At 46.5% G+C, this 16,613-nt stretch overlaps 1 protein-coding gene across 1 annotated transcript; it reads left to right on the forward strand.

Annotated features, from left to right (window-relative positions):
- Positions 1-1,162: 1,162 nt before the first annotated feature.
- On the forward strand, positions 1,163-13,134 carry LOC119378628 (D-beta-hydroxybutyrate dehydrogenase, mitochondrial; the record flags this gene model as incomplete). Its single annotated transcript, XM_049411783.1, has 4 exons — positions 1,163-1,695; positions 4,245-4,451; positions 7,803-7,982; positions 13,002-13,134. Coding segments are annotated over exons 1-4 (725 nt in total), but the record flags the coding sequence as incomplete, so codon positions are not given.
- Between the last annotated feature and the right edge of the window lie 3,479 nt (positions 13,135-16,613).

A 16,613-nucleotide genomic window follows, 5' to 3' on the forward strand; every position in this document is an offset into this window, starting at 1 on the left:
TCTCGTATGTGTTTCCTATTTCTTTCTTTTTTTTTGCATGTGTCTGCTTTCTTTCGTATTTCTTGACGCTTACCCTACGAATTCCTGAGCGTCAGTAAATATTTCTCACCTTGGTAAGGGTCCTGCCAGGTTTTCACCACTTTTGTCGTGTTCTTTTCTTCATTAACACGACTGTCTTAACCTTTCTTGACATACATACATACATACATACATACATACATACATACATACATACATACATACATACATACATACATACATACATACATACATACATACATACATACATACATACATACATACATACATACATGCATGCATGCATGCATGCATGCATACATACATACATACATACATACATACATACATACATACATACATACATACATACATACATACATACATACATACATACATACATACATACATACATACATACATACATACATACATACATACATACATATGGCGTTCTGACCTTTCCCTCTCAACCCCCTTAAGATAATATCATGATGACACTCCATGCTGCTTAGGCCCAGAGTACATGTCAGAGCAGAACACAATAACTCAAACGGGGATGTTTTACAGGTAGGAGTTCACACAACGAAGTACTGGTTTATATATCACAAAGGCTAACTCGAAGCGTGACAGCGATCAGCGTTCGTCGTCTTCCTATTCTGTCTTGTTCGAACCCTGTGTCCGCTGCCTTGATTACATAACAAACATTGTGGACTAAAACAAGATGCAAATTATTTGCGCATCACGATCACGCACGCCTCGCAGGAATTTTGGAAGTGACATTGAAAAAACACGGGGAATTACATGTACTAAAAGAAGAAGGGAAATGTGTGGCTAATGTTGTGCTATGCTACGTAGTGTGTTTAGTTGCATACTTAATCGTTTCAATTGTTCTCAGTTCTTATTTACCTCTTTCTTTCATTTTTTTGTTTGCTTTCATTCGTATTTCTGGGCACTTACCCTCGGAACTCCTTTCCCCTACCGTACACATCGCATTCCACCATAAGACACCGCTTGAATGGTCCTTGATTTTCGGTGGCGGGACTCTCACACGAGGAGAGGGAGAGGAGCGGAAAAAGAGAGAGGAGGGTTAATACGGGTGTTTCTATATATAATCCCTTCCTACTCGCTACCCCGCGAAAGCCCTATCGACAAGACTTCGCAACCCGCACCACCGCCGGCGTAAAACTTCGTGTTCCTCGTAGACTTCAGTCGCAAACACGTTCGTGTAGCCCGGGTTGTTCCCGTTAGGTTTTGATTCGGTCGTGTTTCGTGGCTCGCGCTCCTTGCATGCAGTGGCGATTGAGTACGCTCGTATCATGAGGTAGCAGTGGCAACAGTGCATGCGTTCGCACGCGCTTGCCTCCTGCATGACGACAGCTATCGCACCGGTGAAATACATAATTGTGTGCAGCTTACGCGCGCGTGGCATTTTCTTATACATAACGTTATAACAGATTCCCTTAGCGGCCATGCGGACATCGTTGGCTCTATGTGTGGCTTTCTTGCTTCTGTTCTGGCGCTTGTGGAACCACTTGGTGCCGCTGCAACAACTGGCAAGAATCCTCGGTTCAACGTGGGTCGCCCTGACGCTGTCTTACCACCTGTCACGATTTGTGTGGAAGCGTTTTTTTGTCTCCAAGATATCCGGAGACGGAAAAGCTGTGCTCATCACCGGTAAGTGCTTCGTTAAACGACTGTGCGCGTACGGCGACAGCGAGATAGGAGCGTGTCATTCCTTATTTCGTTAAGGATTAATGTATTTTGTTACCTAAACACCGCTCTGGTGAGAGTGATACCACATAACAGGTGGTTACATATGTTATGCGGCTATGTTAGTAAAGTAAACATAATTTACATAGGCGTCATTATTTCGTATTATGAACTTAATTAGCAGCTGTATTAACAGCAATAATACATCTGATATTGCTGTGTGTTTTTTTTTAATCTCGGTAAGGATTCACTGCAGTGCACTCTCAAAGAGCCATCGTTGGAACTTGACAAACTGTTTCACAACCTTTATTACCCTCGAGTAAGATATTGTCACGGGTATGGAAAGGTCACTCTGGCACGGGCGCCGCATTGATACCGGATGGATGAAGACGACGACGACGACGTTGCTGCTGTGGGGCAGAGTCTGGAGCTGCTTTTGACCTGCGTTCCTGTGCACTGTGTGCAATGTTAGCTCGACCAATGCTTGCCGAATAAATAATCCCCGTAACAATATTTTTAAAGCTTTCGTTTATAGTCAGAAGGGCCCTAAAGCGACAAAAATATTCATCGAAATGCATGACATCGTACAAGCGTGCCGGGGTAAAATTGTCGAAGAGAAACTTCGGCCTTCAGTGCTTTCTCTCCTAATAATCAACGTACCCACCGCAGTAATAACAAAATGTGAAGTCTGAAATTGACGCTTTATTCAGTGAATTTGTCTTGCTGTTACCATTTAGCATGGTCTACGCATGCCGCCTAAGCCCGTCCAAGAGCGAAAATTTAGGGCTAAGTAATGTACGCACTTCCGTTTCTAGCATCTACAGTTCGTGTCATATGGGCGTTATTTTGACTCGAACACTTACATCACAGAGAGAAGAAATAGTAGAGGAGGAGAGGCAGGGAGGTTAACCAGTATAGCACAACCGGTTTGCTACCCTAAACATCTGAACAGGATAGGGGAGATTGAAAGATGGAGAGGAAAGAGAGACAGAAAGACGGTACGTAACACGGCACACACACAGTCAATCACAGTTCGTCACTCTTGCGTGGTACGCGGCATCACAGTCACAGCCCGCTTGTCCAAGTCCGTTTGTTTTAAAAACCTCAGTAACGCCTTCGTCGCCTTCAGATGCGACGTCTTCTATCGATGACATGTAAGAATGGCTTCGACAGACATTGGTCTATCATCAAGGAGCGCAAAAGCGGAGGCTAGGGACTATCTCTGAGCATTATATCTAGTACAGTCGCACTAAATGTGCTGTAGCGTCTCCTCGCAACGACAGGCATAGCAAAGAGCACATACATCGCTTACATCACTTACATCAGAGCCAACATTATTTTTAGCGGCCAGATTTGAAGCGACATGACGCAGTTATCACGAGAAGTTGCTCGAAGCACTCATTGTAATAAAAAAAAAATCACGTCATATCCACGAAGTAAATGATGGTTGAGGAGCTGGCTCGGAGAAGATCAGGAAAACCTGTGAATCTTCTGTACAAGTCCTCTACCGTCATATGAAGACGTGACACACGTTGTTATATATACCTATATGCATAATGTTTTATTACTTCACAATTTTGATGAAGTATATACACAATTTACAATTATTTACACATTGATGAAGTGTATATACAAGAAATATCTAAGAGCGTCTGATTCTCCATTGTCGACCCTTGCAGACGCAACGCTCCTAAAGTTCTTTCAATTTGAAAACTGCCCTCGAGACGCGCACGACAAAGTGGCCCTAAAAATAGCTGTCTGACGCTCGTCTGGCTGTCGACTTCGCCCCAGCTTAAGAATCTGGCGAGCCAGCTCCTAAATAAACGTATGCCAGCTCCACTACTGCGACAACAGAGGAAGTGCGCAGCACGGGCACCCAGCGATTCCCGTTCGTAGGGCTCCCGCTTCACCGTTTAACAAAGCATCGATGACACCAATGTTTGAGGTAAGCATGTAGGGTTTCCCCGGCACGAGTAGAATATTGTTAGGGAGATTCGCAAACTCGTTGTGCGATATGTGCGATATGTGCGCTACTTTTTGTTGCGCTTTGTTGGCTTTCTGCTTGTTACGGCAGTTGAGATACGCGTCGTCTGCAGCGAGTTGCGTCAGGTTGTTTCCCCCTTCAGATGTAGCGATGCAGCGACGGCGAAGGGAAGAGGATGGGGCTTTCGGTCTCTCGGCGAGGCGGTGGCACTCTCTCTTGCGCGGCCTACGAGTCAGTCACATGTTTCCAAAACGTTTTTAGCGATTTTTAGTTAATAACTGCGATTACTTCTTGTTATTTCTGTTAAAACGTTATTTCAGATCTTGTTCGTTCATTTTAACCCGGGTTTGAGCATTAATAGCCTTTTTATGGCCTGTATTGAGCGCTTAACTGCGAGCGTGATCGCGCCTCATGAGATGCATGGATGGAAGACAAGTCGGGCCGCTAAATGCTCCGCACTTAAAATTATGTCGCGTTTCAATCCCTATGTCCTGTGCGTTCCACGTATTCAGCGGTTCGCTGTTCGCAGGTTGTGACACCGGATTTGGCAACCGCTTGGCTAAGCGACTCTCACGCTGCCGCTTTTTGGTGTTTGCCGGATGCTTGAAGATCGACAGTGCCGGCGCTGAAGAACTCAAGAGCCTCTCCAATGTGAAGGTCCTGGAACTTGACGTCACAAAGCAAGAGCAAGTGGATGACGCCCTCGACTCGGTAAAGGAGCACCTCGGCAATAGAGGTATGTCAGCGTGTGCCTTTTTCATTTAGAATCATTGCACGCATGCGCTTGCATGCGGAGCTCATCGCTGCTTGCGTCATGAAGAGGTTATGTGTGACGAAAAAGTAAAACAGTAAATATTTCTCACATTCTTCGAGAACTCCGCTGTCGTTGATTTCGCTTCTTTTGTGTGTTTTTCGAAGAGAAAACGAAGTTCATCATCTTATTTTCGAATGTCGCACCAGTACCGAAGCGCTTAAATGCGAGTAATACGTCATAGACTTGAGCCGGTTTCTTTTTTTTTTTTTCGTTCTTTGGCCATGTTCGTTCGGTAAGATGTCTGAATATTTTTATGATAACTCTCTGAATTTTCCTAACATAATTTCATTTTTATTAGTTAAGAATTACGGAGGCGCTAGCGACGTCATGGCGATTTCGTTTGTTAACCCGGAGGCAGCGTCGCCAGCTCTTTCTTTCTTCCTTTTTTACAGCGAAAGCTGTTATGAGATCACAACAAGGGCCGTTTTACAGCGAAAGCTGTTATGAGATCATTTCACCGGCCGTTTTTGGCGCCGTAGTTGTCCGCCGCCGCCGCCGCCGCCGGTGTCCGTAACCACTATCGCTCGAAATAAGAAAAAAAAAAACGAAATAAGAAAAAAGTCCAGGAAGGAAGGAGGTTCGAACCTGGGCCCTCTGCGTGGGAGCCCAGTATTCAACCTCTGAGTCATGCCGGTGCTTGAAACTGCTTTCCAAAAAGGTCCTATACAGGCTTCATGTCGGGAAGGAAACACATTACCATATGCAATATAGCGTGGTACAAGAGTAAAATAAACACCAAGCGTCGCACAACGCGAATTCTGTAATCAGGCGTCACACAATGCGAATTGCGCAACGAGAAGGTTGTTGAATGCTTCCAACCCATTACAAAGGGCTCCGCCATAATTCTTCATCGTCATCAGGCACAGCATCAACAAAGTGCGCATAATGCCTTACATGCGTTTAGCAGGTACCACGGCTCTCCGTAGAATGACGAAAAATGGCATAATGCCTGCTTTCCTACTTCTCAGAAATTACAATGATTTATAGCATAGTGGGTTCCTCGCAAGTGCACTTGTATTAGTTGCCAAGGAAGCCCATAAGCGCATGATCCATTTCCTCGGGGTCTCAGTAAAGTTCTTGGCCCCACCCCCCACCTCTCTCTCCCACGTCAGCGTATGTTATACATCATGACGGGAGAATGAAATAGCGACCGGGCGTCACCTGATGCAAATTACATAACTGGTGGGCCGTTTAAAGCTTCCAACCCATTACAAAGGGTTGAGCAATAATTCTTCATCGTCATCAGTCGTCGCGTCAACAAAGTGCACATAATGCTTACAGACGTGTAGCTGGTGCCTCGCTTCTCCGCAGAATGACGGATAGTGGCTTAGTAGGTGCTTCCGAACTTCACAAAAATTGTGATTTATGGCGTAGTGGGTACCTTGCTAGTGTACTTGTATTAGTAGTCCCAAGAGAGCTTACAACGGTGCTTTAGAAACGCCGCTCTTCCAGCTTTCGCTGTGACTGTGCTGCGGTTTCAGCGCAGGCCTGGCGTTTTTTGGCGCCGCCGGTGTCCGTAACCACTATCGCGCGAAATAAGAAAAAAAAACGAAATAAGAACAAATTTCTAGGATGGAACGAGCTTCGAACCTGAGCCCTCTGCGTGTGATCCCAGTATTCAACCTCAGAGCTATGCTGGTGCTTGAAACTGCTTTGCAAAAAGACCCTATAGAAGCTTCATGTCGGGAACCACACTAACATGTGTAATGTAGCGTGGTAGAAGAGTAAAATAACAACCACGCGTCACACAACGCGAATTGAGCAACGAGTGGGTTGTTGAATGCTTCCAACCCATTACAAAGGGCTCTGCCATAATTCTTCGTCGTCATCAGCCACAGCATCAAGAAAGTGCACATATTGCCTTACAGGTGTTTAGCAAGTACCACGGTTCTCCGCAGAATGACGAAAAATGGCATAGTGACTGCTTCCCTACTTCACAAAAATTATGATGATTTATAGCGTAGTGGGTTCCTCGCAAGTGCACTTCTATTGGTTGCCAAGGAAGCCCATAAGGCTCCCATGATCCGTTTCCTCACGGTCTCAATGAAGTTAATTCCCTCTCTCTCTTTCTCACGTTAACGTATGTTATAATGCGTGGTGGGGGAGTTAAATAACGACTGGGCGTCACACAATGCGAATTACGTAACTAGTATGTTTTTTAAGCTTCCAACCGATTACAAAGGGCTCAGCCGTAATTCATTCATCATCATCAGCCGGCGCATCAACAAAGTGCGCATAATGCCTTACAGATGGTACCTCGCTTCTCCGTAGAATGACGAATAATGTCGTGGTGGGTGCTTCCGAACTTCCCAAAAATTATGATTTGTGGCATAGTGGGTACGTTGCTAGTGTACTTGTATTAGTAGCCACAAGAAGTTATAACAGGTTCCAGAGAGGCCGCTCTTCCAGCTTTCGCTGTGACTGTGCTGCGCTTTCCGCGCAGGCCTGGCGTTTTTTTCTTTCTTTCTTCTATTCTTCCTTTCTGTCGTTCTTTCTTATTTCTTTCTTCTTTCTTTCTTTCTTTCTTCTTCTTTCTTTCTTTCTTTCCTGGTGCAGGGAAGAAACGTTTCACAGGTAAGAAAGCTGCATGAAGTATATGTATTTATTTTATTTATACGCGATAATCGCGTTCCTCGGGACTATCAATAAAGCTTTTCCACCCGTCTGTCTATTTATACTGCCGGCCAATATGTGACTCATGCAGGAGGGGCAATAGAGTGACAAGATAAAGAAATATAAAGACAATGCAAGAAAAAAAAACAGTCTAAACAGTATATGAATCGGATGCAGCCCACGCACAGCCATGAACTAAATGCTTGCTTTCGCATTGTAAATACGAGCGAATAAACGCACAGATCAAATTACCTTTTATAAAAACACTGTGAAAAAACAATAGGACACTAAAATGTCAAAAAACACATAAAAATTGTTCCAAGCACTCGCGAAGGTTGTGCTAAATTATGGGATCAATGGTTTTTCAACCCTTATGTAAAGTTCATTGATTGCAATAAATGAACATAAAGGGATTGCAAGAGTAACAATGGCAACTGAAAGTTGATCACCTGCGACTGCTAGGATAGTACTGTTACATTATTGATAAGTCAAAACCAAAACTCTACAAATAGACTGTGAATGAATCGTGCAAAAATCGAAGGGAGGTTTATATCCTTGTATTTGTCACTATTTCTTAAACTATATTATGCCTTTTTTTAATGCACTAAGACTCAAGATAACGTCTTATTGTTACACGATACGCTCCCTGTCCGCAGTGACTTTGGGCGGTGGTCACCAATGCTGGCATCGGAAGCTGCGGCCTCCTGGAGTGGTTGACAATGGAAACCGTGGCCAACGTTTTCGACGTCAACGTTTTCGGAGGACTTCGAGTCATCAAGAAGTTCCTGCCCCTCCTTAGAAAAAGCAGCGGCAGGGTCGTAGCCATCGCGAGCCCTTTCGGTAGGCATTGCGCCACATAACTATCATCCTCCTAACAATGTGCCGTTATAACATCAGTCCATTTAAAGAGGCATATGATGCAATGTGTCAGTCAGTAATGTTCAGCAGTTCTACGTGGCAGAAAAGTTTTGAAATGCACTCCCTCTTCCCACAGGCATGCGCAGTGTTCCTCTACAGGAGGGGCGAAGGTTCATCGCAGCGCCCCCCCCCCCTCCCTAATAAGTCAGTGTATGAAGTAGAATTTGCGCGCCCCCTTTATTAGGTGACTAGGGGGGGGGTGGCGGGCCCCCTGCCCGCCCCTCTGCCCGTTCGCACTCATATGCCTCTTCCCTTTTCAATCGTAGTTTTCAAGCGTAAAAAAGTGTAATTTTTCTACATGTCACCCTTCAAGCGTCATTTTTAAGTAAATGTATATAAGGATAAGTTAGGCTAATGCATGGCCCCGGCTTCTCTTCTCTTGCATAACAGTTGACGTCGCGAAGTAGTAGAACAAGCGTCAAACTATTCAAATAGGCCACACAGAAGAACACTCACGCACTAAGTACGACTTTTTCAATCAAAGAAAGTGTCCACTCAACAGAAAAGTGCACAACACAGAATATCCACACAAACGAAGTGTCCACACATAACATTAAAGTTCGCCCATACCTTGTCACAGCCGATCATTAGAACTTGCATATTGTCTCTTACATCGATAGCAAAGCCAGGTGTACAACTACTACAGCTCATACCTCTGTTATTTTTTAAGCAAGCTCTACCAAATTTTGCAGGGTGTTTGATTGGAGAATTTACTAAACGTGTTTTGAATCCGACGATAGAATACTAATTCATTCTAAACATATAAGATATCAAATTATCTTTTTTTCATTTCTCAAGGAGTAGGTTTGAAAACTATTTTGCATGTCAAAATGTGGAAACTCTTGTGGTTGTTAATTGGGCCCGGGGTGTCCTTCTGAACCAAAATATTATTTGCAGGTGTGACCATGAATTGTTTACTAAAAAAATACATTTTATGGGACTAAAGTTTTAAGGCTCTTTCTTGAAGAAAACCTTTCATATAAAAATAACACGTTTCCTTTGATTCAGTAAGGGCACAAGCTATTCAGAAACAGGTCACAATAATTTCAACTTGACAGCTGCTATGGTTACCGAGAAAATGTTCCTTTTCTTACAAAAAGTAGTGCTTTGGACTCCACTTAAAGTTGTAGTTTCCGTCAAGTCGAGCTGTAGTGCTCCTGCTGCATAATCTTCGCCAAGGAATGTCTGTTATGGGATATCCAGATGAGTTTGCGTCCGCATCATCAAAAAAATGTTGCAGTGGCTTGCCAGGATAACGTAGCGTTAGCAAAGGTTCGGCTGATTGTTCTTAGCTTTCCTGATTGTCTAGTATTAGCTTGATTATCATGCTTACTGCTGCTCCAATGACACACACATGGTATACGTATTATGTGGCACGTGTATATTTATTTTGCAAGGCAACTACTTCGGGATCCGATGAGTTAAGCTTCTCCGCTCTTCTGGGCCGTTGAGTAGCATTTTCGCTCTCCTTCTTCATAGCTTAACCACACTGGCAAACGCCAGTCAGAGGCGCTATCAAGCGGCTCCAGCCCAGTGTCAGACAGCGACTGCACAGCGAAGGCGTATAGCTGCGCGCGCGCCGGCGCCAGTACGTCTACCTCGGCTACGACGTCACTCCTCTGGAAAGCGCAGACCGGCGGCAGCGAGTCGCGCGCGCTAGCGGCGGAGTGCGCGGGAAGTGCCGGCTTCGATGCGCCAGCTGTGTGACATCACTAATCCTCGCGCATGCGCAGCACGTCTCTTGAGGACCCACGCGAAACTGGCTCGTCTAGGCCAGTGTAGCTAACGCAACAAAAGAAATCTCGCGGAGCGCTTCCAAACTTGACGGCACTCGCACTCACCGGAGGCGGCTCGGTGTGTTGATTGTGCATTTTGAGGTACTGGTTCCCACAGAATTTTAGCTTCTTGTGCGTATTTGGTGAAAACCGGGGCATTCATGCGTCCTCAGTGCATTTGTGAAACAGTTCACAGTTGTGAGCCTTCCGAAATGGCAAGAATTCCAGAACGCACGAAATACACGTGGGTCATCGTAACGGCGGGAACGCGGATGTAAACAAACTTTCGCGCCAAACCTCGGTGACTATCACCAGGGGCGTAGCCAGAAATTTTTTTCGGGGGGTTCAACCATACTTTATGTATGTTCGTGCGTGCGTTTGTATGTGTGCGTGCCTATATACGCAAGCAAAACTGAAAAATTTCGGGGGGGGTTTGAACCCCCCCCCCTACGCCCTGACTATCACGGCCCCCTTCGGCCTAGGACTGAGCTAATGAATCATTTATCTAGCTTGATGTACTACCATTGTAAATGATTATACATATAAAGGCACTTGCGCGTCCTTACATTCAGAATGAAGCAAACGCTAAAACGCCCTAACAAGAACTCGCGCCGTACGCAGGTGTAGTCACGGGGGTCAGGCGCGTTGGGTGCCATTTTTAAGTGCCTTCCGTTGCGCATATGAAGGCGCCACTTTGTGGAAACACTTGTCGGGAATGCTGGAATATCGTGCCATTAAAAGTGAAAAATCGCATTTTTAGTCGATTTTGCCCCCCCCCCCCTTTAATGCTACGATCTAACTGCAACAGTTCGGTTTGCTCAAACAAATGATGCGGAAGCGCGAAAATACAAGAAATATGCAGCCACGAATAGCGGTTGATAATAGCAATGCGAAAAATCTTTTTGTCTGATTTGGTATCCTTGCGAAATTTCTAAGTCACCCAATTAAGTCTTGAGATGATTTTATTTCACATTCATGGACGCCAACATGACTTGCTTTTACGCGAGGGATTCCTGGGTTTTGTATGACGTGCCGTGAAATTATGAAGGTCATTTGATGCGAAAAGCATGCGCACAGCCGTTTGCGTACGTGTGAGTCTACTTACAAATCGTTCATTTAGCTGTGGCAGGCACGAAATAGCAACGTTAGCAGTCCAAGATGGCGGCACCTAAGCGCACCCGTGAAATCGTCGATATGTGGCTAACCTAATTCTGTCTCTAAGTCGTGCGCTGTCAAGCGTCTAACAACGTAAAAATTACACCATTTCCCGCTAAAGGGGACCATGAGGCGATGCGAAGCCGGAGCACTTGCACGATCGCGTTCCGTTGGCGTTCTTTGGGCATGCTACCGACCTCGCGTCGTGGAAATCGCGAAGAGGAACGCTACGCGCGTCTTGTCTTCCCTCTAGCCTGGCCGTTAATTCTCACAGGGCGAGCGGGGAACGCTGTTGGCAGGCGTGTGAGAGGGGGCAGCGTAGGAGAGAGAGAGGGGCAGGAGACGCGCATGCGCTAGTGTTCATCGCGGCGTTGCGCAGGAGAGAATTTAGCCATGTCTAGCCCGCGTTTCAGAGGAAGAGTGGAAAGGGGGTGGGCGATGCGAAGCCGAAGAGTAGAGAAGGGAATAGCAGTGGATCGGGGTTGCGCATCGCATCTCACCAGCCACGGTGGTGCCGCACACCACCACCACCACCACCACCAGATTGAACTCCGCCATAAGATACTTCGCATCTAAAAGAATAGATCCTTTGGAAAATCCAACATACAGGTGGGAACCGACGGATGGAAATACAGTGCGCTATACAGGTGCTCGCGAGGCAGGAGTAAGAACCTCATCAGAGGAAGAGTCCCTGGCGTGTTGGTTGGAGCGGGTGAGTGGTCCATTGACATCACGCCCTGTTTAATAATAAAGATTTGGACGACGCTTCAGCTTTGCCGTCAAGAGTAGAACACGCTAGCTTAATCGGGCCCCGTGCGCATCGGCATCTCAGTTGTTAGCCAAGCTTCGGTTCTCGGTGCATGCCTCATGCCTCAACCGTGCCGTGAGGAAGCGAATGACTGTGCACGTAACATTGGCCGTTTTCCGTTTCAAAAATTTGCGTCGCTCTTTGGTAGAACCCGTACTTGCCACGCAGACGACCTAGGTTCGATTCTCATTCGAAGATTTTTATTTTATTTGCATCTTTTTCGATTATTCAATCACGGACGAGATGATCATTTTTCGCTCACAACCAACGACACCAGAATTTCTGCGAAACGAGCTCTTTAGCGCTATAGCGTTACTAAATGTTAGGGTATTGCGTCCCAAAAGCACGATATGATGATGAGAGACGCCGTAGTGAAGGGATCCGGAAAGTCCGACCACCTGTGGTTCTTTAACGTGCGCCTAAATCTGAGCACACGGGCCTCTGGCATTTCGCCTCCATCGAAGTGCGGTCGCCGCGGCCGTGATTCGATCCCGCGAGCTTCGAGTCAGCAGTGAAGCACCATAATCACTAGACAACAGCGGTGGGTGTGGCGTCACGGGGTTTCGCTGTCGGTACTTGTGACGAGTACCGACAGAGACACCACGTGGCATGACGTCATTTGCTAACCCTCTCAGAACACGGCAAGGATAATCATACGTTTTTGTTGGAGATGGGTCCACCTATCGAAACGTCGGCCATCATATCTCAGGCTCTTCTTGCAGTTCACGGAACCACTACAGCCTTTAAGAAATAGAACTTTAAAAAGCTGGTTCGACGTAGCACTAGAGTAGACCACCACTTACATGACATTCCACAGCATAGACCTTCCTAGGCAGGAAGGTCTACCCACCTCTTCAGAGGAAAAGACACAGAGCGCAGGCAATGACACTTAGACTCTTACAGGCGGGTTCTTTCCCAAAGTTGGCTTTATTTCACAAAATTTTTCCGGATACTTGCACTAGCAGCTCGTGCCCACGATGCAGGATGGTAGCTAATTTATAGCACATGCTCTCGCGATGCCCTTCGCTACTGGGCACCAGTCAAGCCAACCAAGCCAAGTGGTGCTCCGCCATCAGAAGCCCCAACAACGGGGATCAGCGGCTTAGCCTGCGCGTCCCAACGGGGGAGGAGCCCACTGCGCGCTAGTCGCGTCTCTCAGGACTATTAATAAAGTTGACCAACCAACCTCTTATGTTTACGCAGGTCACTTCACAAACCCAATGATCGTGCCCTACTGTATGTCGAAGCACGCCGTAGTCTCCATGATGGATGGTCTTCGAGTGGAGTGCCATGGTAGCGGTGTGGACTTCGTCACCGTGGAGCCTTCGGCTTACCTGTAAGTGCGCGGCCAGGACGGCGCTCAACTCGCAGTCAATTGTACGGCACGAAAGCCTCTGATTAAGTAGTCCGTTCACGAGCCTTACTTTTATTCAGGCGAAAGCCTTAGACGCCTCATCAGTCTCGAAAAGTGACCGTCCGCGGAGGCGTCGACGTCAGGCAGAGTAAGCAAAAAACTCATCACGTCATGTCGTCATGCTCTGACGTCATCATACGTCGCATGTCGTCGAATTTTCTGACGTCATCGCGACGCAGCTATGACGTCACACAACGTGACGTCACGTGATGACGTCATCACATTATGTCGTCGCTTGGTTAAAGGTGCGCCCTTTCCAGAAGCACTGCAAAACCATGCGAGGGGCAAAAAGCTTTCGGGGCAAAGGGGGAGGGGGCGGTGGGGCTGGTCAATACAGTCAACTCAGAAGAATAACTTCGGGTCGTCCTAGGCAAATGCATGCACATTTTTACAAGCGCTGAGCATGTCTTCAGACTGCCGCATGTTGACACATGTTGACACGACCCAGGCCAGAAGTCTTGAAAATTAACGCTCCGGCGTGTTAAACGCGTCAATCACAGAAAGTGGGTCAGCGATCAAAGAGAAAGCATGAATGTTTTCAAGCTTGTTTGCGAACGTTAACGTTCAAGTCATGGATATATGTTGTGCCTCAAGAAGGTTGTTTGGACTTCTCAATTTTCAACGGGCAACAAAGTATCCCAAACTTCAGTCCGTCAGCAAGGCGGCAAGGCTAATTAAATACACCCGGAATATTTAGTGCTAGTATTAGCAACAACGTGCATTATTGCCGTCGACGTCCTCTGGAGCTTGTAGACCCTCTGCAAACCATAACTGTTGTGGTTTTAACGTCCGAAAACCACGATATGATTATGAGGGAATTGCGCGGGGAGAACGCTTTTGTAAGGTCAAAGCTACTGTGTCTTGCACTAATTGTCCACATATAACCAAGCCTTAAGATGAGTCATCCTCGGAGCAAAGACGTATAACAATAATTTAATGCGGCAACTCGCCAAGTAAATGCACCTTTCGATAGGGCTGCTGTGGCAGGAAATGACAATCTACTCAGCCCTCAATACAGAGGCTGACCATTCTGTCACTAGAATGCAGGCTATGACAACCTAGTTTTGCCTTTATGTGCGCAAAACACGGTCTCATTTGCCTGCAAAACTTACAGAATCAAAAAGAAAAGAACCCATTGTTATCGTCAAGGATGATTCTTTTAAGGCAAGTACCACAAATATGAGAAGGCTTATATTTTGTCTTGCGTCCTATATACCGTAAGTGCAAGGACATGCCCGTACAAATTTGAAAAGAAAAACATAAGATGACTACCACGGTCACCCCAGTGAGTTTTTCTGTGTACGTCAGCTTTTTCAAGCCTGTCACTCAATGTCTTGCTGTCTAGCCCACACAAGAAACTTGTTTTCAAGTGCCCCCTGCATTCATGGCTGTAGGAAGCATCGCTTGCTCCAGTGCAACTAATGAAATCTGGAAAACAATGTGCACGGAAAAATAGTCACTTCTCTCGTACTAGCTATGGTTTGGAGGCAATAAGTTATTGCTCGCCCAATGCACTAAATCAGGGGTCCGCAACCTGCGGCCCGCGGGCAGAATTATGTGGCCCCCGGCACGACGTAAGAACCCCCTCCCCCTATGTAACCGATTAACCACCTCCCGACTACCCGATGAACACCTTCACGACATTCTGCGTTGGTCGGTGAACAACCCTGATGTAGATATTGCGAGTTTGCTGAAAATGTTCAGCACCAGGAGTTCCACTGAAAGAGCTTTTTTAAAGCTCTGCCCGCCAGGCCCCTAAACCACCAACATACGCTCGCAATCGCGTGGCTCCTCTGCTAGCAGATGCGCGCTCTCCTTGCGTTTTCACCTCGGACATTCGGAGAGGTGGACAGACGAGCCAACGAACGCGTTCGTTGTAGTCTCGTGCGCAACTGCAACGCCACAACTAAATTTCGACCTCTGGGTGGCTTAGGGGCCATTAACAATTGAAGGCCAACGGCATATCTTTCTTTGCAATCAGGCACGCAGCATAGGGCTCAGTATCCGTTTCAATAAAGAAAACCAGAAAACAAGCATGAAAACCGCATGCTGGATGATGAGGCGCCTGTGAACAATGGAAACAAACCTTCCGCGCGTTCAAGGTATATGATTAGGTTGCAGCTGCTTCGCACTTCACAAGATGGCTTCGAATGACGTCACACGGCCCTTCCTTCTCCCCGCGTTTGCTTCCCGCTTTCATATGTAAAAGGAAGACCCGTCTAGCAACTCATTCAGTTCATTCTAAGTCTGCCATAGTTAGACCACGGAAATTAAAAACACCAGAAAAACAGCGTGAATACAGTGCTCTACAAAGGGAACAAATTCGTCTCGCTGAAAATGGTCGCGGAGCCAATCACGGTCTACGAAAGCAACCACAAAGCGATTATCACTACCTTCGCTTGGTTCGCGACGCCTGCAATGTACAGAGTGGTGTGCGTAGCACCCTAGAGTAACAAAAAGACATACCCCCCCCCCCTCCCTCATTATGTGCGGTGTTTGACACAACTTCGCTGGACATTCACTTTCGCAGGGCGGCATAATGGCCAATTTTCTTAAGAGCGCAGCTGTTAGCCGCCCGTTCCTGCGTTGAGCGGCGTCACCGTTGGCGTTGTCGGCGTAACTGATAGAGCGAACGACTACCAAAGAATGCGAACGGGGAATCTGTCGATATCACGAGCCACTGGTAGTGATGCAGAACTATCGGTAAATTGACTATCGACAGCATCGATAGCTTTTTGAAACTATCGATAGTGTAAACAAACTATCGATAGCACTGCTATCAACAAACTATGGATAGTGCAATCGGTAGTACCATCTTTAATAATACTAGCGATGTTGCCGTCACACGTGTTTATCGCTTTGTTTTGATGTATTCGGGTTTCAACCACAAAGACTGTTAGCTACGTGTGAAGCAGACCGCGCCGTAATGTTTGAGAAGCTTCACGATTGTTTGAGATGATTCTGTTAAGATTACGCGCCGGACATGAATAGTCAAGCTTATTCGAGAGCTTACGCGAGCAACAGCGACAATGCTGGAACGGTTCGATGACTGATGTATAAAGGACGACGCGTTCCGCCGATGATCAGATTACTCCACGGCTGACGACTGCTCCCGCCGCTATCAGTGCTCAGCGTGTGTCGCTTGTATTTTGAGTTTTGATTTTCTTGGCACAAGTTCGCCCACATAAAGAGCTCCGCATTTCCCAGTATGCCTGCAGCATTCTTCACCGTTCCAACCTCGTGACAATACTATCCATAGTGGTGTGAATAATGATGCTGTTGATGGCCGGCCATATTGCCAAAATATTTTCGATAGCCTACTATCAGCTTCGCATAATCTGTGAGCAAGTTTTGGCGAAATAAATAAATTATTTCCGCAGTGAAAATGGCGGAATATGTCC

The sequence above is a fragment of the Rhipicephalus sanguineus genome, unplaced genomic scaffold (genome assembly GCF_013339695.2).
Source record: "Rhipicephalus sanguineus isolate Rsan-2018 unplaced genomic scaffold, BIME_Rsan_1.4 Seq90, whole genome shotgun sequence".
Classification (NCBI taxonomy): Eukaryota; Metazoa; Arthropoda; class Arachnida; order Ixodida; family Ixodidae; genus Rhipicephalus; species Rhipicephalus sanguineus.